The sequence below is a fragment of the Mobula hypostoma genome, chromosome 5 (genome assembly GCF_963921235.1).
Source record: "Mobula hypostoma chromosome 5, sMobHyp1.1, whole genome shotgun sequence".
NCBI classification, from domain to species: domain Eukaryota; kingdom Metazoa; phylum Chordata; class Chondrichthyes; order Myliobatiformes; family Myliobatidae; genus Mobula; species Mobula hypostoma.
In genome coordinates, this window is record NC_086101.1 from 166,843,168 (window position 1) to 166,870,310 (window position 27,143).

Sequence of the window (27,143 nt, forward strand, 5' to 3'; positions counted from 1 at the left end):
TGTTGCTGATTAGTAGATACTCCAACTGGATCACTGCTACCCATGCTGAGCTGGTGCAGTCCATAACCAGGTCTCTAAACCTGCTTCGAGTTCAGACAGCTCAGCTACCAGTCTTCCCCAGAAAAGTCAACAGCCTGTCTTTCACTAGCTAAGCTCTACCCAGCGAGGTTACTTTAGAGTAGGCAAAAAAAAAAGAGTTTGTATTGAACATCCTATGATTTGTAGTATATCTTTGTGGCCAAGCAGGCAGCATTAAGGACCATGACAGAAAGGAAGGCAAAGCATGTGATTGTCAATGGGGAACTGAGATCCCAGGTAGTGGAATTGTACTGTACAGACAGGAAAGAGATGCCTAGCTTGTACTTCCTCCTCCTACTTCTCAGCTGGTTTAACCACATACCTAATTTTCTCATAGCAACAAAGCTCTGAGCAAACAGCAGATAAATTTTAATAACCACTTTGACAAATTAAGTACCTTATCAGAGCAAAGCTCCATCACATTTTGTGAAGCGGCGGTGCTTTCACTGTATGCAAGCTGCCCAAGAATCATTTGTTATGGTTCCCATTACAACTGAAGCCAGGAAGATGGTATGCAGCATGATTCACTGTCTATGATCTTGTACCAATTGCACATTAAAGTCAGTTGATTCTGTTTGGTTTCAACATTAGTACTGCTTTCACTTGAGCACACAAAAATGATTTACAGTCAACTGCACACTGTTGCATGGGGAAGACTCATTCTTGCAAAGCCACATGTATTTTTCTCCAACTCTTTCCTGGTCTCTGACAACACAACAGTTGACTTTTTTTAAAGAACAGAAAACCAACAATATTCTTTGTGTAGAAGTGAATGATGAAATCAAAAGATACAAATATTTCTCACTAGCTGAAAGATGCCAGATGCCAAAGTTCTTACTAGTCAGCTAGTGGCAAAAGTAAAACGTAGACTTACTACAGCTACACTACTGCTTGTATTCAATTGCAATTTAAACCACCTTGCAAAACCACAAAACACATGCAGAAGTGTAGCACTGAAGAAATAAATCAACTGAACTGTAAAAAATTCATGAACTTTTAAATAACGCTGTTTGGAGTGGGGGTGTTGTAGACTGCAGTCCTTTTGGCTCTGCGTGGCTATTCAATAAAGTGCATTAGTGCATATTCATTGAAGCACTAAGCTTCAAAATGGCAGCTTTGGCAACAAATCAGATTTGGACACTAATGGACATAATCTGGCTACTCAGCATACTTTCTGTGGATGCCTCAAACTAACACCTTCAAACAATATGGTGCTCAGCAGTGACTCACTTATCATATATACCACTGTGGATGTATGTAAAGGTAGCTTTTGTGTATAAAAATGACCATCATTTATTTCACTTAACATTACTAAAATATGAATTTTAAATAATGCAGCTAAATTTCATTCATACATACAACTCAAACTGGGTGCCTGCTGTGAAAATTTTGTGGTGAAGACATGATTAATTGGGGGGTGTACTATAAAAATATTCCATTAATATATCACTGTAATTTTCCTTAGACTCAAAAGCACGCTCATTTTCTCGAGAACCCAAAAAAAAAGGAATAATGTCCAAAAGAAAGGAAGAAACATGGGTTAAAGAATAGAATCAAGCAATGCTCAGAGACAGTTTTGTTCAAAGTGATGGAAACTTTGGCACCAAGGCAATCTGGAGCTAAAAATCTCTTTCCCTAAATTACTGTTCTGTGATTTTATAGAGATTAGTTAAGTTAGTACAAAACAGTTGTTGAACTTTGGACTTCCTGGATTGCTGGGTATAAACAACAAACTAACCTCAGTGACATGAGAGGCAACCATTTCTATTTACAAGGTGACTTTAGGAAAAAAATTGGAGGGCCCTTCACACACATGAATATAACCATTCTGATGACCAAGAGTTTAGATAAAAAATAGTTTTGAAAAGGACAGAAAGGAGCAGGGAGAAGACGAGGACAGAAGATTTCCAAAACTGACAGTCCTCAATATGGTTGCCAAAGGAGGAGTGACTAAATTCATAAATCACCAGAATTTGAGCACTGCGGATATCTTACAGGTTTACAGAGCTGGAAGAGTTTATCTTTTGCTACCTAACCTGCAGTTTGTGCTTTCATTTTGGTGTTGCAACATTAAGTCAGTCTGAAATACAAACAGGAAATGTTGCACGTAGCAAGTCGACAGCTGCTGCACAAAGAAAATTAGAGCTAATATTTTTGACTGATGAGGGTAAGAACTGGGGGAAAATACAGCAAATTGACAATAAGCATAAAAAGGAAGGTGCAAGGAAAAATGAAATACAAAAGCGATGATAGTGCATAGTAATCAAGTCCAGAGCTGGCGTGAATGCACAATTATCCAAGATGACCAAAAGGAATGGGAAATGAATTTTGGAGATTGAAGTTAGAAATCTGAACCAATTTCAAGTCAAGAACATTATGTACTTAGCTGAGGCTTTGTTCCTCGTGCACTAAGGTTTATAGAACAGAATGAGATAAAGAATAGAATATTTTGACTTCAAATATTTATGAAATTGTAACTGACAGCACTAAATATATGACTGTAATAAATCATTGCGAAAGTAATTCCACATCTATTGGATTTTGATACTGGCTCAATGGTAAGCCACATTTTAAACAGACTATGGATAACTCATGGGGATCCCAAGAATGTTATAAATTTGCTTTTGAGTCCTCTTCAGGTGTTAAATAAATAAAATACTCCATTTATGGGAGACTTCTATAAATGGCTAAGGCTAAAAAGAAAATTGGCAAAAAAAAACTCCTTTTACTAACGTCGTAACGTGATTCAAATGCTTGATATTCTACTTAACTACAGGTTTAAAGTTAACTACAGATAAAAACTATGCAAATATTCATTTAGAAATGATTTGGTATGGACATTCATGTAACCAGTAACTGACACACAAATTACAATCATTTCAATGTACTGGTCGCTATTGAGGATGCAAGTGAGACTTTAAGGCTTAGCCATATGGGCTACTTTTCACCACTCCTATAACTGACTGACAAAGCAAGTTAACTATTCATAGCTGCCACCATCCAGCACCCTCATTGAAAAGTCATTAAAAACAGGGTAAATTTTAAGATTTAACCATGCTACAATGTGTTCCATTTTAAATTAAAATTCAAAATTTTATATTCATTAAAATCTGAGCACAGGTCAAATTACTTCTCTTTCACCCTACCAAAAACACATAGGCAGGTGGAAAAAATGACTCGGCCTGCAAGAAGAGTCCATGCAACATGTCTGAAGTTCTAGTGAACAAGTGGTCACTTAGGACACCCCCTCTCAATCAGGGAAAGGACATTAAATCATTTCCCATCTTACTCATATTACTGGCTTTGATTGAAATTATATTGCTAGTAAAATAATGAAATTTACACAAGAATATAGATAATACAAAATATTAGTTTTGTATCATGAAATGGGCATCTAAGAATACCTTATTTTTTACGCAACTGATTTACTAAAAAGTTGCATGGAATTTTGATTTTTTAATGCTTAATATGCAAGCTCAAGTGGCTAAAGGGAAAAAAGAAACCAAATGTGAGGAAGCTAATCCTTCAGGTGAATCACTGGCATTCTTGCTGACTAGCTTCACATCCAATTCATTACTTAAAAACATTACCTAAAAATGAGATCTACTATTAAAAAAGCTCGAAGTTAGTTCTTCAAAGCCATCAATGTAAGACAGCAAAATAAATGGGTTTTTCTACAACAAAACAAAATTATCCAGTGCCAGGTCAATCTTGTAGGATAATTTCAAATAACATAGAATATGGGGGTGGAGGGGGAGAGAGGGAAAGCTATACCAAGTCATCTTATTAAATGAGAATAAACTAAAATAGACATTAATGGAACAAATTTAGAAATACAAGATCTACATTAATATTTTTTTCCGAAATGAATAATGTAGAGCTAGATTAGTACTTTATTCATAATACCAAGTAATTGAGCTGGAGTCAGAACAACTTTTCACTTAACATAAACCATACATTTTAAATATTCAGGCTTGACATCAAATCCTGAGTAACAAGCAATCACACTGAATCTTACCTGGTGCCGGTGCTTGTGCAGTCTGGGTTTCGTGGCATTCACTGGCTATAAGTACTTCTATAATTTTTGTGAGATATTCAGGATTTATATCCGAACTAGACAAGATTTGAAAAAAAAATTCAAAATCTTAAACCATGGAAAGCAAAACGTGTTTAAAGTATTACAATAGTAAATTTAATCTTGAACAGTTTAAAAAACTATTAAATATCTAAATAGCAAAATGTCTTAATGTCTTGTGATGTTTCCTCAAATACTTCAGAAACTCACTTCCCAGTAGCAAACATACCTTACTGCTTGTTGCCTAAAAAGCAGAGGACTGAAAATTTCCGCCAAGGTTCGTGCAGTCAGGTTGTTCTTCCCAGAACTTTGACAAAGTTTGCAGAAGTGCTTGATCAAATAATGAAGAGTAAGCCAATACTGCTGAGGCACATTATGGGACCGGATAGCTCTCCTCAGCAACTGTGCACACTCCTCTGTATTGAGTACTTCTGTGGTTAAAAACGTTAGATATCATGGCTGTCCATAACCAGGCAAAAGATCTACAAACATACTGCATACACTATCAAAATTCACTGCATCCAAATTCAAGGAAACGTATGGATTAATGACGAGTTAGTAATACACGCCTGGTTTAAAAAAGAAACTTTAAGGTACTGTGGGTAGCTAATGGAAAACTGCATGCATTGAGATACAGACCACAAATACTTAGTATGTGCTGTACTATAGGTCTGCTATTTCTCTAATGCAAATGATTGGACAATTGATAGATAGAACAGATAGGATAAACCACATCCTTTCATAGCATTGTGCACTGACGTTAAGACACACACTGCAGACTAACCAGCACTACAGATTGTACAGAACTTAATGCTCCTCATTTTTATATTTGTTACATAACCACACCCCAACTTCATATACCACAGCGTACATACGGTGGTTAAGTGTCTGAGAACTTTGTGCCAGATTAAGATCATATTAGATGTTCACACCTTTATCCAGGTCCTGCTCAAGTAATTCATGGACAACTTACAGTCAAAGAGTTTTTATTTATTCTAATTTGTGCTGAATAAACTAAAAGTCAAATTCTGACTAGAGTTAAGCCATCAAATGGATATACAGTGAATGAAAACATTAATAGTTTGGCATGGAGATGGGCCAAAAGGCCCGTTTCCCTGCTGTCATTTTCTAAGACTCTTTTCATTTTGCCAACATGCACAAACAGATTTGAAGTTAACAATCAAAGCAAAAATACAAGTGAACTGCCAAAGAATGAGAACAGGGCAAAAGAGTGAGGTTGGGGATACGAAGTAGATAAGAAAAATAAATCACTGAACTTTTCAAAAAGCCAAATCTATCCTCCAGCTAACTTGATCTTTTGCTTGCCCTATTACTCGGAAATCTGTTCAAATCTTCAAATCTTCTTTGATAGTCAAGTGCAAAATTTACTCCTGAACATTTGGTAAACAAATATGATTGTTATTTAACAACATATAAATGGACACCACCCCCCCAGCACATGGCAACCTTCAATTCCTGGATTTTTAGAATTAACATTTATTTAAATAGGGTTTTCCTTCCAATTTCAATACATGAGATGTTTGTTTTAAAACAGAAAACTTCATTATAAATTCAAGTTATTTCTTTCTTACCTTGAGCTATATAAACCATATCACTGTAGATGGATGTAGGAATGACAGGGCTTGGTAATTCCTGGAGATATTGCCTTAATGCCTCAGTTAGCGACGGCAGATCAAACTGTTCAACGTCCACTGAAGCTACATCTACCATAGAGAAATACATATAACTACACAGAACTATTTTCAAAACAAATGGGTTGTTATGAGTTTCACTGAACTCTTAACTTTATACGGAAAGCACAGACTTATAAGCATGGCAAAATCTGTTTACAAAAAGCAGAGGCATTGTTATGGGATACGTTTTCAGATAAGCCCAAGTGCAAGGCAGATTTTCAGCATATAAAAAAAACACAAACTTCCATAAATAGCCATTTGAGGACACCCCAGAGGTAGGATTGGATAGTGCTGGTGTGCTTTATTAATCAGAAGAAGCCAAAGTCCAATCTGTAGCCTATTCTCATTCACAACTAGAGCAGTACCAATGGGTAAAAATACTGCCTTAATCTTCAGCAGGAGAGAGAGAAAAAAACAACAGACATGGGTCTCATTACACTGAAGTGTATCCTGGCATGCAGGAGAAAACAAATTAGTGGTCAACTAATCTGCCTTTGTTCAATGTATAGATAAAACTGGTCTCAAATGTGAAATTCAAAATGTAGCTGGCACCTGTGATGTAAAAATTTTGTGTATTGTTGCTGCAAAATGTACTTCACGTCCTCTCAGTGAAAATATGCCTGATTCTGATATATATTAGAATAGACAGAAAGAATTCCTGTGCAATTTTTATCAGTTTTTGAATGTTATTAAAACATCAGTTCTTTACAAGATTTGCCTTTTAATTCTAAATGTGCTTATTTTGCAAATCAACACAAAACTGGATATAATTAAAATAATACATAAAGGTAGAATTGGCAACAACAATCTCAAAGATTAATGGAATAAATTTATTTTAGAAAAATGAACTGATAGCATTTGTCCCTTGGTAATAATGTATTATCACTGTTACTGCTGCTGTAAAACACCAAATTCCACAAAAGACAGTGATAATAAACCTGATTCTGAAATTATTTCTGCAATATGGTCAACTTGAAACACAATACTAAGCAGCCCCCTAGTGGTAATCAAAGAATATATAAAAGTAGTTCTGTACGGAAAAGATGAATCTATGACGACCCAGATTAGTTGCTTCTCTCAGGAGCTTCACGCCAAGGGTACATGAAGGCTATCCAAATCTACATGATTTTTAAAAAATCTTTAGTGAAAGTAGAAGCTGTAAAGTTTAAGTTGTCATAAACTATAATCTCGACCACTTCTCCCCCCCCCCACTCTTTTTTGAGAAGTGAGAAAATACTTAATCAGTTTTTTTTGTAATAGGTGTTGATGGGGGGGGGGGGGGGAAGAAAGAGGGAAGTGCAGGAAGGAAGAAGAGCAAGAGAGATCAAGAGATAGTTTAATTGGTGATGCATGTAAGCATTAACATAAAAGATAAAAAGAATGCTGTGTATACATTTATATCATGCCTTAAGTATTACAACGAGAAAAGGAGCCAAATCCAGTGCACACTTACCATAATCCAACAACTGCTTTAATTCAGCACCACCACACGAACCAGAAGTCCGGTATAAATTGACGCTCTCAAGACCTAAGAAACAAATCAAATGCTTGCATTAAGTGAGCTTTAAGCCCAAATTGTACTGGAAGATTTAGGAACAGCAAGGCTAAGTGACAAGTTAAACTATCAGTTATAAGTATAGAAATCATACGAAACCACTAACATTACCAGATAAGCAGCCAATTTCAAGTGTAGAATAAGTACTTCATTTCCACGAGCTGCAACTACTGCTTTTATTAATGTTGCCAGCAACTCGTGCATTCAACATTATTCATTAAATTTTCCATCTGATGAATCAGCAAATCAGTTGGAAATTGTAGTGCTAATGTTATTAACTAAAAATGACACACAATTAAAAATTGAAATATCTTAGTTGGCTACAAATTATGATTATTTTGTTTCTAATTTTCTTACAAAAGTGTAGTTACAAGCCATTTGTTCAGACTAAGTGTTCATTTTGGTAATCATTTAACAAACATAATTCTATTATTAGTTTTAATTCAAAATTCTATTTCAGAAACGCGAATTATGAGTTTGGTTTAGCCATCTTACCGGTTCTTTCAATAGCTTCTATTAACTTCACAAGGATTGCTGGAGCGAGACTTGGAGGAGAGAACTGCTCTGTTAAATCTGGTAGAACAGGACCTGAAGAATTTAAAAATGAATGTAATTGTTAATACTCAGAAAATAATTGTATAAATGTTTAAATTTTAAACAGCAAATAAATTATTGACAGTGTCAATATTGCACATTCCCTCTATCACTCTGGCACTCAGATTATATCTTCATTGCAATTTCCCCAAACATCACGAGAAGTTTTAGTTTAATGTTTGACTTTGTGGCCTGAAGTACACTTTATCACAAAGACCAAAGAGCTACTCTGTTCTGTTTAAACAATTCCCAGGTTGTAATTTAACAGGTTATGAAAACATCTTCTGGCATAAGTCGAGTTCAAAATATTAGTAGAAGATAGAAGCTCTTTACTGTTCAACTAATATCAGATTTGTGAAACGTGCATCTAGTCACAATCCAGCTCCAAAATATATAGTATCTGTTTTTATTAACCAGCAAAACTAGAAATATGTCAAATTGAAAGGGGTTGATCAGAATTCACATTTGTTTAAATAAAGTGCAGCATGACTGTCACCAGATGAGGGCACTGCTGTGCACTTCTGCTCCTAGAATGATGCTTTTGTATGGTATTAAACAGGATAAGATGGCTTGTAACTGTTGTCTTATTTCAGTTCCCACTATTATTTCATACATGCCCATATTTCACATTTGTTAACCAATGTGCAAAACAATTGTTAACAATTGAATACAGCCAAAGTTAAATTAAAAGCATGCTCAGGGATGAAATAATATCCCTGTACAAAACTCAAATTATAGTAGTATCAGTAATAAGGGAAACACAGAATATTAACGATAAAAAACAAGTTTCTATGTATGAAACACAGGAAAGCAGAATTGAATGATGTGTTTGATAAAGTAGAAATGCTCTGAATGCAAATTTTTTTACGAAATTCTGAGGAATACATGGTTTGCTGCTTGATAAATTCTATAAAACTGAAGGTTCCCTCCCCCCACAGACAGGCAGCAGCTCTACATGGTCAAGAAAGCTGGCATTTGCTCTGACTGCACGTATGCAGAAGACAGTAGTGAAACTTTAAAATTACGTTTTACAAAATATCAGCAAACTTTTATTACCTTCTCCCTCACTTATCTCAATTTCCTCTGTATGTATCTTTACATCTCTTCCAACTACTGCCTTAGGCAGCAGCGAAGTACAAAAGTACAATTTATTATCTAAGTACACATGTCACCATAGACACCCTGAGATTCATTTTCTTGCGGGGGTTCACAGTAAATACAAGAAACACAAGAGTCAATGAAAGACAGCCCTCAACTGGCCAGACAAAGAATTGATGTGCAAAAGACAACAAACTTCAAATGCAAGAAAGAAGTAGTAATAGTAATAAAGCAGCAATAAATATTGAGAACATGACACGATGAGTCCTTAAATGCGAGTCCATAGGTTGTGGGAACAGTTCGATGTTGAAGTGAGTTAAACAAGTTTTTTTTAAATTCCTTTTTTTTTTGACAAACCTACATTGATCACTTAACCAGTCTGCTACACCCCACAGGTGAAATACTATCTGCCAGAATTTTTCTTAATATTCAGTTCAAACTTGGAACTACTTTTCCTAAAGCTAAATTTCAAGCTTTCCAAACTTTTTAAAACAGGAATAACCCCCAAATTCCCTGCATTGTCATGATAAACAATTCCCTATACTTTAAGTGCAACTATATACTGTTAAATATGAAAGACAGAATAAGTTGTACTCTAAGTGTAGCCCAGTGGATTTGACAAATACAGAATTAGAGGGATGATTTAGATAAGTACAAGGGCTTTCTTTGTGTTTTTTCAAAAGGTGGTCTTACTCACATCACTACTTCTTATTATGATGTGCATTTATACTTTATTTCCTTTGATCATATTTAAGTGATAATTTGTGCAATTCTAAAATCTCAATTAGTGATGCAAATTTCATGGACCAGCGGTACTATTGATCTCTACAGGACCCAATGTTTCACTTCCTAAATAGGAAACATTTAAACCCCTGTTATCGTACTACTTGTCCCACATCCCAATATTCATTAATATACTGTGAGATACTTTGCCCAAGACTTTTAATAGATTAATAAATTGAACATATTACCTTTGCTGACTTAATCAACTCCACTGAATTAAATGATCGGACAGGAAGTCTTAATTGCTACTTATTGCTTTTGATTTTATTTATTAATTTAGAGAGACAGCACAGAACAGGCCCTTCTGGCCCAACGAGCTGACCTTAGCCTAATCACAGGACCAATTAACCCACTAAATGGTACATCTTTGGATCTCTGGACTTCCGATTTTCCCCCTTCAGAGTGCATTCCACTCTGTGCTGTATCAAGTAGATAGATAGATATACTTCATTGATCCCGAGGGAAATCGGGTTTCGTTATGTATATGCCACTGCTGGCATCCGTCTGTTACTGGGGTCTTCAGTTAAGGATGCTGTTTTAAAAACAGTAAGTGCTATGCTGGCTCTTTCTGCCTACCCTATTATCATTTACTTTTTGTGATACAGTGCAGAGCAGACCCTTCCACCCCTTGAGCCACGCCACCTCAGCAAATGCCAACAAACCCCATTAACGCTAGCTTAATCATGGGACAATTTGCAATGATCGATTAACCGACCCGGTAAACCTTTGGACTGTGGGAGGAAACCGGAGGGCCCAGAGTAAAACCCATGCATTCCGCAGGGAGTCACAGAGACTCCTTACAGAATGGCACCAGAGTTGAAATCTGGATCGCTTGAGCTGCAAAAGCATCACACTAACCCCTTCGCTACCATATTCCCATTAACAATTAACAATTTTCTGCATTTAAACCACGCACTGATCTATTGTGACAGATGGCACATTTAAAGATGCAGATTGGTGTCATGTACTTTTCCTCCATATGAACACTAGTTATAATGTCAATACAATATAAAGCTGGGAGAGCACTGCTTTAAACACAAGCATTTTCAATTAAAAGGATACTCAGTTTGTGCAGCCTCGATATTATTGCTCACTTGCTTTACCATACTTGAGGTGTTGCTGCCAACTAGGATTGATTGGGGTCTTTCCATCAAGAAGACCAAGATCCAGTTACAGAGAGGGGTGTTGAGTCCAAATGAGGACAGCTTACCCACCAGCCTCTGAGGGATGATCATGTTAAATGTTCAGCTGAAGACGATGAACAACAACCTGGCCTACCAGGCATTGTTTTCTAGGTGGGACAGGATAGCGTGGAGGGCTGGGGCTACAGCATCATCAGTGAACTAGTTTGAGCGGTAGGCAAACTGGAAGGGGTTCAACATCGCTGGAAAAATTCTTTAAGCACTTCACGACTACTGAAGTCAGTGCCACTGGACAGTAATCATATAGGTCCATTACCGCTGCTCTCTTGGGCACTGGAATGATGATGACTGCCTTGAAGCGCATCAGAGATACTAAAGATGTCTGTTAAACCCTCTGTTAGCTGGGTTACACTAACCCTCAGCACCTAACCAGGTATGTTGTCTGGCCCTGCAGCTTGGCATGGGTTTACCCTGTCACATCATTCAACTGGTCAAAATGGGCATAGAAAGCATTCAGGAGCGCTTCCCTAGCACTAGCACAGGGTGAGGTGGGGGAAAATATAAAGAGCAGTGAACTCACTCAACAAGTAGAAGGGCCATTAAAAACTATGTGCAGTGAGCAGTGGGTCATTACTACTGAGGTATTCATCCAACAATTCTTACTGATGTCCTCCAGGAGGCTTGCTCTAGGTCAGAGCATTTCTGTCCACCCGAAAGGAGATTAAGCCTTTTGGCTGAATGGCAGAGTCTGGAATGGTGTCTTAAAGCCATGTTTCTATCAGGATGAATGTGCAACAGTCCCTCCATCTCCAGCTAGTCCAGACGCAGATCCAAGTAATCCAGTTGATTTTCCAGCGATCGGATGTTAGTGAGTAGAACTGACAGGAGTGCAGGCCTGCAGGGTTTCTGTCTTAAGTCTTGCTTTAATACTGGCGTGTTTCTGCTTTTGGGTGCACCGCTTCTAATGGCCACTTCCCTGAGAAGCTGCAGTAGACCGTGGCACCGATTGAGAAACCGCTCCCCATGTTAGTCTGTAACACCTTTGTCATTCCACTGGCTGAGGTAAGCTTACAGATTTTAGTGTTTTTTATGATCAGCTGTTTTCAGTCACAGAAAAGATAAGCAGGACAAGAAATTTCACCATTGGTTGGAGCCAGAGTGGTCAATGCTACCATGCACGCTGCCATCTTGTGACATCATATCTTTGCCCAATCTCTGCAATTCCTTCGTTAAAGAGGGAGAACTGGAGAAATTTAAGATATTCAAGTTGTCCCTCTTGCAGTAAACTTTTGATCACCTCCCAAAGTCTCCTCTTTTGATAGTTTCAGTAAAATTAAGTGTGTAACACATTTTGGAAAGAGGGCAGAAGCCAGAAAAAAGGATGGGTATGGAGCACAAGCTGGCGGTGAATGTGAATCCCAGTTGAGAGGCAAAGACACTGAGTAGGTGGAGGGGGAAAAGTGGAAATTAATTGATATAATCGCCAAGATTCTCACATCATTCCCATCCCCCACCTATCTTTCTCCTCTCAACTGCCAGCCTGTGTTCCTGCTCCTGCCCCCACCCCACCACCCTTTCATCAGGACTGAAGAGGGCAAAGTTCAGAATCAATGGTCTCAGCCCAAAATGTCAACTATCCATTTCTCTCCATAGATGCTGCATGACTTGATTGCCTTCATTTTTTGCATTGCTCCAGACTTCCAGCATCAATGGTCTTGTCTCTATATTATTGGTATTCAATGCATCTTTGTCACCAAACCAAACTTTGTAAAACATGGCTAATTTTCATCTGACAGTATTGTTCACTTAGATTATTTTATATCATTCAGCAGAACACAATTTTTCATATATAATTGATGACTTGGAAGAGGGGACAGAGTGTGGCGTAGCAAAATTTGCTGATGACACTAAACTGAGTGGAAAAGCAAATTGTACAGAGGATGTGGAGAGGCTGCAGAGGGATATAGATTGAGTGGGTCAAGGTCTGGCAGATGGAATACAACGCTGGTAAATGCGAGATCATCCACTTTGGAAGGAATAATAGAAGAGGAGATTATTATTTAAGTGGTGAAAGATTGTAGCATACTGTTGTGCAGAGGGACTTGGGAGTGCTTGTTCATGAATCACAAAAAGTTGGCTTGCAGGTACAAAAGGTTATTAAGGCAAACAGAATGTTGGCCTTCATTGCTAGAGGGACTGAACTCAAGAGCAGGGAGGTTATGCTGCAACTATACAGGGTACTGGTGAGGCTGCAGCTGCAGTACTATGTGCAGTTCTGGTCTCCATATTTGAGGAAGGAGGTACTGGCTTTGGAGGCAGTGCAGACCAGGGTCACCAGGTTGATTTCAGGGATGAAAGGGTTAACATATGAGGAGAGATTGAGTCACCTGGGACTGTACTCCCTGGAATTCAGAAGAATGAGAAGGGATCTTATAGAAACATACAAAATTTTGAAACGATAGACAAGATAGAATTAGAAAAGTTGTTTCCATTGGTAGGTGAGACTAGAACTAGGGGACATTGCCTCAAGATTCTGGAGAGAAGATTTAGGATGGAGACGAGGAGAAACTGTTTTTCCCCCACAGAGTGGTGAATCCGTGAAATTCTCTGCCCAGGGAAGCGGTTGAGGCTTGCTCACTAAATATATTTAAGAAACAATTAGATAATTCCTTTACTATGTAAAAACCTAAGGGTTATGGGGAAAAGGCAGGTAGATGGAGCTCAGTTTACGGACAGATCAGCCATGATCTTATTGAATGGTGGGGCAGGCTCGATGGGCCGGATGGCCTACTCCTGCTCCTATTTCTTATATTTTTGTAACTGCTCTTCAATAGCAGAAGGCAGGCAACTGACTTATCCTCATTTTCTGGCAGCCAATTTAGAACTAATGCCAACAATTGCAACCATGTCAAAACTTTTCCATGCATCAATATACATCTGCTTACAAGAGTCAAATTGCTTAGCAGATGGTGCTTCTAATCAATTTAACAACACCACCAGGATATCCCAGTTAATTCAGACATTCTACCATAAGCAACACATTTAACTCTTTCTGTAAACAGTACAACACTGAATGTTTGTTCGATGCATTCAATTACTCAAGTACGGAAAAGATGAAAGAACATTTAAAGTTCAAAGTAAGTATATTATTGACGTACATGTGTTACCATATACTACCTTGAGATTCATTTCCTTGCAGCCATTTACAGGAAATACAATAGACTTATGAAAATCTATAAAGACTAACAAACCACCGATGTGCAAAAGAAGACAACGTGTGCAAATAAAAAAAAACTGAGAATGAGTTACAAAGAAACTCTGAAAGAGAATCTGTTTAGAATAGTGATCAACACATCCTAAATTTTAATTTTGGATTAAGCAAACAAAATCAATGGTTAACTATTAAAAATGGATTTCTGCTCATATTGGATAAACCAGTTACTACAAGAACTAAACAAGGATACATCAAAAATCTAATTTAATCTAATGCAGTCAAAATGATAAAGCTGCTGGAAAGAGATTGTTGGGGAATGAACTGCTCTGTCCATCATGCTGAATACTGCTCACAGCAAACTCCCATTAGATTCAACTTCCAAAATAAGTCAACCACAAAAAGAGAGCAGAATGTATAGCAATCTGCGATGGACTGGGGAAGTAAAGAAAACTGCTAGCTATTAGCTATGAGGGCCTTGGAGCATGCTGATTTGGACATTTGAATGTGGGGTTGCCAACACTGGGAATAATGACATGTAGAAGCAGGTGTGTGAATTACTTCACTTCACATTAACAGTTTGTCAGTGCAGTGTTCTATTCAAATCCATTTGACTAGTTTTAGACGGCATCACTTGGATTAAACATGCAAATTCAGATTTGTACACAAGATCCTAATATGCCAAAGGACATCATTCTGGTCTCCTGGTTACATCTCAAGTGTCCGATTTTGTCATTTCTATCCCCCCACCCACTCCCTAATCTGCCTTTTTATTGCTTAAAGCAAAATATACTATGCAAATTAACACTAATCAGTGTGACAGATGGATTCCAGTTTCCAGTGGGTCAAAAGAAACTTCCGCACATTATTAATACATGAAATGTATTTAAGTAATAGCCCACCGACGTAGCCAGCCTTCTCAACCATCTCCTTTATCTGAGAGAGCTAATGGTGCAAAAGGTTATTGATATTCTATTAAACTATTCACCTGCTCTAATTGTATCTCAATTCCATTAATCACCATATCTCTGTCTTTGAGTAGTGGCTTCCAAAAGTTAAATCAGTGACGAAGGAGCGACACTTTTCCAAGTAGGATATTGTGCAACTTGGAGGGAAACCTGCAGGTGGTGTCATCCCTCTGCAAGTGTTGGCCTTTCCCTCCCTGCACAGGATTTTGGTAATTATCCTTAATATATATGCATCATAGCCTCAAACATTTAAACGCTGCAGTAACTGGTTTAGGATAGCATTCCAGATTTCCATTACCCACTGTGAAGAGATGCTTCTTGATATCAGCCACAAATGAACTGGCTCTAATTTTACTATGTCCCATACCTAATTCATTACAAACACAATGATTAGAATATTCTGAACCTGAGCTTGAAAATAAAGCCCAATAGTCTAGATGACAGACATGGCTACACTCAAGTGATACAAAATCCAATGGGTACATATTTTTTAATGTTACAACGGATTAAAAAGGCCTCTTTCTTACTCCCATTTACCATCAAAATTGCAAAAACATTAGTTTATCTCTGAAAATTTTAGTCTTCTTGGGATTTAGAAAAAACTTTCCTTTTTGCTCCCTTATGAACAGCAGAATGTTCTGGCATAGTCTTATAACCCAAAACATTCTGCACATGTAAATGGATGGTGTGATAAATGAAAAAAAGGACATAAATGGAAAGCATTAAAGATAGACACAGCACATGAGAATAAGGTCTATGGAAGTTCTGTCCACCAGTACCGCCATGGAAGGTTAGTCAGCCACAAAAAATCAACAAGAAATGAACATGGTTATCTGAGCCACCATGGCAATTCATTACTTTTCCAAAAAGCTTGTATCAGTATAATGATAGTTCAAAACACAAGGTGTTCAAAACACAACTAAAATCAGTTATTTACTGTTCCATAACATGCAAGTTTTTTTATTCCCCTTTCTTTTCTGCCCTCCTCCAACCCAAATCCAGAGACTATTTCTTTGCAATAGCCCTCATCTTCAGTATTGGCAGTAGCAAATAATTTAATCAAAGATTGAAGTTATGCAAATCTGCTATGCTAACACGACACTATTACATGCCTGGTGGGAAACTGACTTTTAAAAAAAAGATCAAAACTACTACGAACATCAGTTATGTTATTTTTTTTGTGCACAACTTAAACAGTCAGAGCCAAATACAGCTACATAAAAAATGTGCTTACAATGAGAAGGCTCCTTTCGTGGAATCAGCAATGAAGCACAAGAATAACGAAAAGCAAGTTTGCACTTCAGAATTTGTGTAACTTTGTAGATTCCTTTACTGCTGTTCAAAATCAACTTCTCACTTAAAGTAACCATCTTCATCAAATTCAGGCAGATCAGGTCATCAACTGGATGTTTAAACAGAAGCACTAAAAGAAATTGGTAGCCTGGCTAGATGGAGTGCACATACAGAATCATCCAACGGTCCGCACTTTCAAAGTTTGCAATGAACTTGATGCCAGTAAGGTTGGACTTCTGATGACACATCACAACTGTCAGATTCCACAGGTTCTATTTTTTAACCAGGCTAAGCAACAACCAATCATACACATCCTCCCATGAAAACCTTCCCATCTAGACTACAGTTCCTGGCAACAAATTCTTAAGCAGAAATAGGCGACACTGCCTTGCGTGACAACAAACTCAGTAGTGATGTCCATTTCAAAGGACATGCTGAAATGGCAACTTTTAGATTTTCTAAAATAAAACAGTTAATCTGTGAATTCTATTTAGATTACAGTTATACAATTCCCTTGAATGCAAACTGCATTCTTCCCAACTATTTACTAATGACATACTAATTTTGTACATTAGATTTTGCTGACGCAAAATCATGTAAGAAATTCCTGCAGCTCTTGGCCAAAGCAAATTCTCATGTGATTTTTCTAATCTTTTTCTTTCCATGCAACATGGAAACACCAGCAAAATTGTCTTCTGATCCATAAAACCAGGTTGGCTTTCAAATTTGATCAAGTTATTGTGACAAAAAATAATGGAGTTGTGATAGTAACTAGTAAGAAGGCAAGCATTTTAATGTTTCCTCCTCTTCCCATGTCACAGCTGTACAAAACATTTGTTAAGCCACATTTGGAGAAGGCGCAGAGGAGGTTCACCAGGAGATTGCCTCGATTAAAGACTCCTAGCTAAGGAGTGAGGTTGGACAAGCTTTCATCATTTTCTCTGTTGTCAGAAGCAAAGGGGTGCATGATAGAAGTTTATAAAATTATGAGAGGCATAAGACAGTTTGGATGGCTCAAATTTCTCCAAGGTTGGAAATCAAATACCAGAGTGCATAGCTTCAAAGAAAAAAAAGAGGAAAATTTAAAGGAAATGTGCAAGTTATTATTTCAGCACACAGAGAGATGGGAAGGTGTCTGCATTATAGCCAGCACAGGTATTGAAAGCCAAAATGCCCACTCCTCTGCTATATTCTAAATCCTTGGTAAATGTCAAACCTCTTTATCCAAGTTGATTTGTTGTGACCAGGAAGCACGAGCAAATTATTCAAGTGGTTGAGGTAGAAGTAGGATTTTCATTTCCAAATCTATTACTTTCTTAAAATATGATTCTATGCAAGCCTAGAAAAGTATGTTTTGTAATTAACATTCTATTAAACAGCAAAAGGGGCAGACTTATCAACACTCAACTGAACATTGTAGACACAATTGCCCTATAATTACAATTTCATATTCCTTAGTGGAGAACTCAAGTCAGTCCTTTAATGGTATTCTAAGCTTTTTAAAAAAAATATTCACGCACTTTAGCTGCTTTTGAGAGCAAAGAACAAACTGAACAATGTAAAGAGACTGAAAGAAATTAATCCCCTCTTCTTACACTTCAGAGGTAGAATCAGAAATGGTACCCAATATGAACCCACTAATGGAATCCACTGTAAGTCCTATCAAGTAGAACAAAGACTTCCTTATTCCTCAGGAAGACAAGGCTAAAAACAAACGCAGTGGCATAAAAAACAATTAAAATACACTAATCATATTTTAGTTGTGGACATTTCTATACTGAATATTAAGCCAAATTCTTTGGAGGGGTGGGTGAGGGGAAGAGTTGGAATTATTTTCTACGCCAATATTATGATAAACATTCTCAGAAAATAGTTGCCTTCTAAAGAAGGGAGAATGCTGGTAGAAAAATTCGCTGGGCTGCAGAACCTGTTCAAGTAGTTCTAAATATGCATTTTGTTCAAATGGTTTTCTCTTAAAACAACTAACAGTAGGTAAAAGCAATGCTTGGCAGAATAAAGCACAAGACTCCCAAGAAGTTTTAAACTGGAAATTCCAATTACAATTAAGCCCATTATACTGTTAATACTTTACATCAAAAATCAGAATAACAATTATTTGAAATAATGGAACAGTAGTTTACAATGAGACACTTCATATTTATGCTCTTAAATGACATAAAAGATGGACATGAAAAATCTGCCCAGTCTTTACATATTGTACTCCACAAGTCAACACACAAAATTTTCAAAAACAGTAAGAATGTACAACAAACAAAATGCTGGAGGAACTCAGCAGGCCAGGCAGCATCTATGGAAAAAAAAGAGTACAGTCAACACTTCAGACTGAGGCCCTTCAGTAGGGCATCAACTGTACTCTTTTCCATAGCTGCTGCTTGACCTGCTGAGTTCCTTCAGCATTTTGTGCGCGCTGCTTGGATTTCCAACATCTACAGATTTTCTCATTTCTGAGTAAGAATGTGCATTTTTGGGCTGATCCCATGCAAGAAGGAAGCTTTCAAACCCACCATGATCCTAATATATGAACACTCTGATTTCATACCCCTATTCCTCTTCACCTCTGTTCATTTCTACCACAATATCATGGTGCATTGTAGTTAGGAAATAAATACTGTTATCAAATCTACTCCCCAATTTTCTAATTAGATATGATCTCTTATTTCAAATGGAACAAAACTTAAGTCCATCATGTATGATTTTCGATTAACACTGGAATCAGGATTGGAATGTAGTCCCAACTTCAGCGAGTCATAGTGAAAAATAGCACCAGTCCAAATTATAAAAGACAATTCACCATGTACCTCCTCCATTTGGTTTATTTAAAAAAAACTCAACTCTACACCCCCCTCTCTCACAATATTAAAAGTACAAGATTTCAGGGGTTAACAAGCAGTTTACCAAATGTATTTTGAGCTCCCAGTAATCCATCCAATTCCAACAGCATATATTCTAAGAAAAGTATGCTATAAATAACAACAGATGGTTTTTGTAAGGTCTATTGATAATTACTGCAGCTCCATATCACAGGCCAAAGATTCATCAGCGTGATAAATTAGGCTGCCCTCTATAAGTATGTCACTTTGTAGCTTCTTAAGCATTTAAGTTTCCATATACCCTAGCCATAGACCAGATTCCCCAAATCAGGAGAACGCAGTTTACATATTGATTAATATGAACTTGACCTTTCAATCCCTCCACTTTTGACATATTCAACTCTGATTACAGTATCAGTATCTTTATTTTTTCTTGGCAATAATGAGTCAACTATAAAAAGGGAAAAAATTAACAATTTTCATATCTTGCAGAGGAACTCAAAGTGTGAGGTTCCGATCGCTAACTTTCTATAAGTGAAAGCTTCTGCAAACATAATGAAATCTAATTGATTCCATGTACTGTGCACGATTCAGGGGCTTTAGATTTAACCATTTTAAATTTGGATCGCATAAGATTATATGCAAGAATATTGGCCACTAAGTCTATGACAGTGTTTTCTCTCTAATCTTCCTTCCAGCCAATTTTAATGAATTCCTTAACATACCTCTATACACTCCAAGCTTTGCTTTAACTACTAAATAATAAATCACTAAAGAACACATAGTATGCCTATCCTATTCATACCGAAAATTAAAACTAATTTGGACAAATGTACCAAGAGTAAGCTGACTAATCACTCTGGAGATGGAACAAGAAGGTATAGTAAAACTCTATTAAACCAGGCATATTTTAGGACCCTGATGATGCAGATTTTCCAGACTCTGCAATACTATTGTACTAATTCGCCAATGCGCATATAGCTCACTTTTTCTTTACAGGTTACACAAAATATTTTTTTCCAGTGGTTCCAACAAGTCAGGTTAGAATATGGGAAACATCACCTGGTGGGCAAGCAGCCAAAATATTAGGATTCCAGAGTAGTTGAATTACAAATTGTTAGTGTTTTATTGTTCTGCAAAGCATTTAAACAATTAATGAGTGCGTAATTAGTGCACATGACCACAGCAAGTTATATTTGAACCAATAATCAAGATTCCTCCCCCCCCGCCCAATCAAAGTTTTCACCCTTTGAGGTATTATTGAACAATGCAGGCCACACCAAGTTTGACCACAGTCTGCAAAACTTTGTAGAATAAGAACCAAGCAACGATTGATAATGAAACAACCACATCATGGTGATAAGCAAATTGATAATCAATAAAGTCCTATTCATTTTATGCTGAGTTCCAAATCCAAGGGTGATCTTATTGAAGTGTTTGGTGTTCTGGGCCACCTAACTGCTGGTTGAGAAGAGCTGAACGTCTAAAGACTGGAATCAAGGGCTCTCAGGAATACTCATCCCACTTCTGCTTTCGTAGTAACAAGGACAAAGTTAAAACAATTCAACTAAAATAGCAAAAGATTTTCCTTGGAATAATCACACTGGGTTAAAAAGTTTCCTTTGACAAAATTATGATCTTACCACTAGGAGCCAGCATACACAATCAAACCCGCAGTATCATGCATCTGACTTCCACATAGCTACAGCCTGCGAGAGAGGGGAAGAAACCCAGCTAGTATTTCAAATACTAAAAACACTTGAATTATACAAGATGTCCGTAGGCACTCAAAAAGAAAACTGGCATACTTTGATTCTATCGTATTCTTCCCTCTCCCAATTGCTCACAATGTTTTGGTTCCGAGAGATTAGGAAGTGGACAGCTGATCTAATGCAACAAATACAAAGCAAAACAAAACAAATGAAACAATGAACAGCAGATAAAACAATGTTCAAATACACACAACTTCAGTCTGTATTGAGTCCATGGAGACCATGTTTAGTCAAAGTTAAGGTCGATGGATTTCTGGCTATTAAGGTAATAACAGAAAGTAGAGACTATGCAGGAGAATGAGGCTGAGACAAAAGAGCAACCAAAGCCTTGATGAATGGTAGAACAAGTTTGAAGGGCCAAATGTCAACTTCCACGACATTTGTTCTTATGGTACATCTTCGAGCTAGGATAACAAATCAAAGAGGTGAAGAGTCACATCAATTTGCATTTTAGCATCAGAGCTTCAACCAAATTTTTAAAATGAGAACAACTGTAACCACTTGCACTAACTAGTCTCAGCTTGCACAAGGCTATAATACATTACTCTCAAGCTTCAAAACCCCAAACTGTATTAAAAGTCCTCCCAGCAGATGGATCAGAATATGCTTAACCTAAAATAATGATGGTCAAGCATTAACATTTTCACAAACTCTTATTGCAATTTTGCTTCTTCTAAATACATTGGTAGTTCTAATTGCATTGCAGAAATATTTAAAATAAGTTTTCAGCTGAGAAACATCTTGGAATACGTTAGTCATGAAAAAAATGGCATTAGAATTTTAAAGCAAAATGATGATACTAAAATGCAATAGAGTATAGAGTGAACCACAACAATCCCTATAACCCACAACCACCAACTTCCATGGAATCATTCATAAAGGCAGTTAAGTTAATAGATTTTGATCTGCAGTCAGAGTCAATTCAAAACTATCTTTATTCTGAACAGCAATTTTAAAAAATTTGTTATAGTTCATAAAAACTGTTCAAGTTTTTAATTAATCATGACAGTACATTCACCTGGTTGACTGCAACAGTTTAACTCAAATCATCATCTCACTTGCAGAAGATATACTCATAAGCAAAATTTGCATCACGTCTGAATAATAAAAAGACTTGGGTAAACTTTGACATCAAGTGCTAAAAATTCCATGATTCCCGGTTTCCTTCATGATTTTAGTTGTAGCTCACCCTGCATTAAGACAGAATTTTATGTACATTGCTTAGCATATCTGATCATCAAAATTTAGGATAAGTAACAACAGCATTTATGACTTTTTTAAAATATTAAATTGTACTTGAACTGAAAATAATATTGGTTTATAGACTTGCACAATTAGTCTTACATCTAGCCCCAATATTTGCCAAACCAAATTCTTAGCATGAAAAAGTTTTCTGCTTCTGTATTGATTGGGGTGGGGGGGGGGGGAGAAGATAAGAGCAATGCTGGGGATGATCTTGAGGAAATCTCTTTTGCAACTACACACAAATAAAAATAGGCATTTTATATTGTTCCTTGGCCTGCTGTTCAATATCCTAAATAACTGACAAGCTTCTATAGATGTGTGGTCGAGGGTATACTGACTAGCTGCATCACAGCCTGATATGAAAACACCAATGCCCTTGAATGGAAAATCTGACAAAAAGTAGTGGATACGGCACAGTCCATCACAGGTAAAGCCCTCCCCACCATTGAGCACATCCACACGGAGCACTGCCACAGAAAAGCAGCATCCATGATCAGGGACCCCCCCACCACCCCCATAACCCAGGTATGACTCTCTTCTTGCTGCTGCCATCAGGTGGTACAGGAGGCTTGGGACTCACACCAGATTCAGGAACAATTATTACCATTCAACCATCAGACTCCTGAACCAGAGGGAACAACTTCACTTGCCCATGACTGATATGTTCCCACAGCCTAGGGATTCACTTTCAAAGACTCTTCATCTCATGTTCTAGATTTTTATTGTTTATGTATTATTTATTTTCTCTTGTTTTTGTATTTTGTCTTTTGTACGTCGGTTGCCCGCCCTGTTGGTGCAGTCTTCCACTGATTCTTTCATGGTTATTGGATTTATTAAGTATGCCCAGAAGAAAATGAATCTCAGGGTTTATATGGTGACATGTATGTACTTTGATAAATTTACTTTGACTTTTTGAATTCACAGAAAGCAATACTTCTTGGAAATTGTATCCACATTAACACCTTAATTGTGAACATAGAGATGTGCGGATTCAAACGTTCAGGGTCTCCCAGCCTCAGATCAGACAGACAGACCACAATGAGTCATTGAGGCCCTGCCTCAGGTCTTGGATAAGTGTTAGGCTATAGAACAATATTATATTCTGCCACAAGTGTTAAGACTTAACTACAATTAAGTCATTTTTCATGAGATATGAAATTCTGATTTGTTTAAAATAATTTAAAGCATTAAAATGAAGTAAACAGAATACCAGAGTTACAAACAAGAGAAAGTCTGCAGATGCTGGAAACCTGAGCAACACACGCAAAATGCTGGAGGAACTCAGCAGGCCAGGCAGCATCTATGGAAAGAAGTACAGTTAATGTTTCGGGCTGAAATCCTTCGGCAGCACTAGAGGGGAAAAAAAAGCTCAGGAGTAGATTTGAAAGATTGTGGGGGGGGGGGTTGGAGGCATTACTGGAACTTTGAGAACTCGATGTTCATACCATCAGGTTGGAGGCTACTCAAATGGAATACATGACATTGGTCCTCCAACCTAAATGCGGCCTTATCCTGACAGTGGAGGAGGCCATGGATGGACATATCAGAATGGGAATGGGAAGTGGAACTAAAATGGGTGGCCACTGGGTGATCCCGCTTGCTCTGGCGGACGGAGCGTAGATGCTTGGCGAAGCGGTCTCCCAATCTACGTTGGGTTTCACCAATATACAAGAGGCCACACCGGGAGCACCAAACACAGTATATGAGTTTATCTCTTTCATCCTAATATGCAAGTTAGCAAGTAGCACCAGAACCGTTATATATAGTCAGTCCACAGTAAACTCCATGATGTAATATTGCCAAGTGCCTTTCAGAAGGCAGATAACGCCAACTCAGTGCACACCAAAGATAAAACTTGGGTATGAAGTAGTTATCAGATGAGTTCAGATGGTAGAATTATCAAGTAGTATGATAACACTTGGTATGGAAGGTCAATGTAATGGAGGAGGCAAATTATAGAATGACTTGACTAAATATACATAAAAATGTATCTGTAAAAGCCTGGACAGAAGTGCTAAAGTAGCCTGAATGGACTCGAACATTGTGTTTGATCAGAAGGGGTTCCACATTGTGGTGCCAAAGATACTGAAGTGAAACAAACCTATATACATGGCTTTGAAGCTTCTTCCAATCAACAGGTTGCAACAGAAATCCAAAAACAGTCATGTAGCATAGTCTATTGAGTTTACAGTGGGGAAAAATAACATTAATGTTTACTGTGTAAATATCTGTGATGTTGCAGTGTGGACATTAACTGGTGAGAATGGATAGAAGGTATTCTAATGATGGAAAAGGAAGTCCATGCAGTTGAAGGGAAGGCAGAGGCTTAATTTTGTTTTCGAACCCCTTGAGGCAGTGTAAGCAACCTAAATTACGTTTATTACCTCTAATTAAAATCCCTACATTAAGGATAGTGAATAACTGAAAATCAAGGTGTAATGATTTCATATTTTATTCCTTTAAAATTGATGAAACTTTCCTGGCTAAGATACGTAAAAGAAAGAAAGAGATACCACTGTTAAGTTGATTTAATTCTTCTACCTCATTCACCAGTCCCAATCTCATTCATCTCACAGGAATTTAATAACAGACATTTATTCAATTAACAAGGGATCTGGTTAGTTTGAAACATAAAGGTTTTTTAGTTTGTGCAGCATTCTATCAGTCAAAAACAATAAAGTGGAATACAGTGACATACAGTATATCCATAGTGTTGGCACTGTGATCTCTTGAACCAGCTGCGATCAGTTTAAGTAGAGCTTCTTTGAAAGAATTCAGCCCATGATGGTACACGTAGCCACAGCCATAGGGTTTTATGGAAAGATCAAACTTTACCTAATAAAGGAGTGTCGATGATAAACCAGGAACTAAATGAAGCAGGTAACCATGCAAAATAAGGGATGCCAATGAAGCTCAATTTCTTCTGAAACTTGCATGCTGTCTTGAGTAGTATGTTATTATTTTACAAAGCTTAGTAAATTGGACAAGCATGTGAAGACACAGATATGGCTATGAGTATTCCTGGTAGCTTCCAGGAATCGATAAAAAAAATCAATTTCTTTAAAATTAATCCACTGAAAACAAAACAACCAATAAGCCATAGATAAATAACAAATCTTTACAGAAATAGTTTTCTTATATATTCTCCAGGATGACTTGCTTCTAAATGAATTTTAAGGAATAAGTAATTTTCCACATAATTGCTTAAAGTATTGAGTAGGATATGAGCAACTATTCATACACTTTGAAAGATCTATCCAGATGTCCCAAAAGAGTAGGAAAAATCTAATTTATTACTATTATTCAGTGTAATTAGATGAAGCAGTTACTGAATTTATTATGCAAGCTTTGATCTTTGATCAGTAAAAGCAAAAGCTAAATTTCTAAAGCAACTGGGAATACTAAATCAAAGGATGTACTGTACAAGGATATGGGAAGGTGCAGTTAAAGTAGATCAGCTAGGATTTCATTAAACAGACCAAATCTATGAGCTGAATGGAGTACAAATTACCAAATTTATGTTTGCTGTCAGTTTAAAAGTTATAGCAATTTTCCAAAAAGGGAATAAATACAATTTACTAAGTGTTCAAAGATATTATATTTCACACACTAAAGTCCACATCTTTAAAGTTGCTCTGAATAAGGAAAGTTCCAACAGTGTCCAGTGTTACTCTACCCATGTTTGCACTGTTTTCTCTAGCAGAAATAACTAGAATTTTCTCTAGTTCACATGGCCCTTTTTGCCCGCCATGCAGTTAATCTGCCAGCAGACAAACTGTGCTCCAATTCTATGGTTTGCCAATTTAAACAAAAGGCTCCTTGAGCAATCAAGTAATGAAACACACATGTATATACTTGCACGCACATACGAGGGAAAAGCAGGCCTTAAAGCTCCCAAATTAATTAGAAATCCTAATGGTATAATTAAAAGGAGGAGGAAAATATCAAATCTGCATTCCCTGAAGCTTCTTAGACTGCAGTTAAAACTTCAAAAATACAATTCATGTGTTGTTCAAAGCACCATTGGAGTATGGAAAAGTTAGTATTGCAGCTCCAGTGGATAACAGTAATCAATAATCTAGAATCCATGAAAATTATTGCACAAGACAAATTTTAAAAACTCAGTTAAAACACAATGGTACTGTAAAATCAAATTAAATTTGGTGGCACAACACAGCCCTTAATCCAAGCAGTACAGCTGCAAGATACTCCATAATACCTTGTTCCAAAGGCATGCTTAATTGAGACCATTAATTAATCACCATTACACTCACAATTAAAGAAATTGTAAAGTAATGCATATTTTAACATCTTAATTGTGCAAGCTAAAAAAAAAAAGAGTCTGAACCAGAATTAAGTAAATTGAAATAAGGCACTGGAATATCTAAGAGATTATGCATTACCTGTGGTGAAATTGTTTCAAATCAGTGAAATTTCTGATGCAAGACACACAATGTCTAAACTATTTTAGTACATTGTTTTCCAGTTAAATTCATGGAGAATACTTGCAATATTTTTCCTGTCATATTGTGGCAAGAGTGCATTACAACAAAAATGCACCACTGCAACACATATGGGCTACTTCAACACCACAAGAAAAACCCACAACCTCCACCCCCATGATTCAGGTCATCAGGGATCCAAGAACCTGCCCCTGAGGTGTTCCATGTCGCACACAATCCTAACTTGGAAATGCACCATTATTCCCCAACAGCAGATGGATTTAAATCCAGCAAATTCCTAATTGAAACATTGTGGCACTATCTTCAGCAGGATAACCGCAGTTCCAAAGTGTTGGCTTAGC

The 27,143-nt window shown here is 37.2% G+C and overlaps 1 protein-coding gene across 1 annotated transcript in view; it reads right to left on the minus strand.

Annotated features, from left to right (window-relative positions):
* The window catches only part of pik3r1 (phosphoinositide-3-kinase, regulatory subunit 1 (alpha)), a 67,433-nt gene that overhangs the window by 19,592 nt on the left and 20,698 nt on the right, over positions 1-27,143 (minus strand). Inside the window, exons 3-7 of the mRNA XM_063049344.1 lie at positions 7,898-7,990; positions 7,301-7,375; positions 5,746-5,877; positions 4,383-4,584; positions 4,097-4,191 (exon numbers count right to left, since the gene is read on the minus strand). Of these exons, the coding sequence (XP_062905414.1) occupies positions 4,097-4,191; positions 4,383-4,584; positions 5,746-5,877; positions 7,301-7,375; positions 7,898-7,990 (597 nt within the window). The remainder of the gene's footprint in view (positions 1-4,096; positions 4,192-4,382; positions 4,585-5,745; positions 5,878-7,300; positions 7,376-7,897; positions 7,991-27,143) is intronic.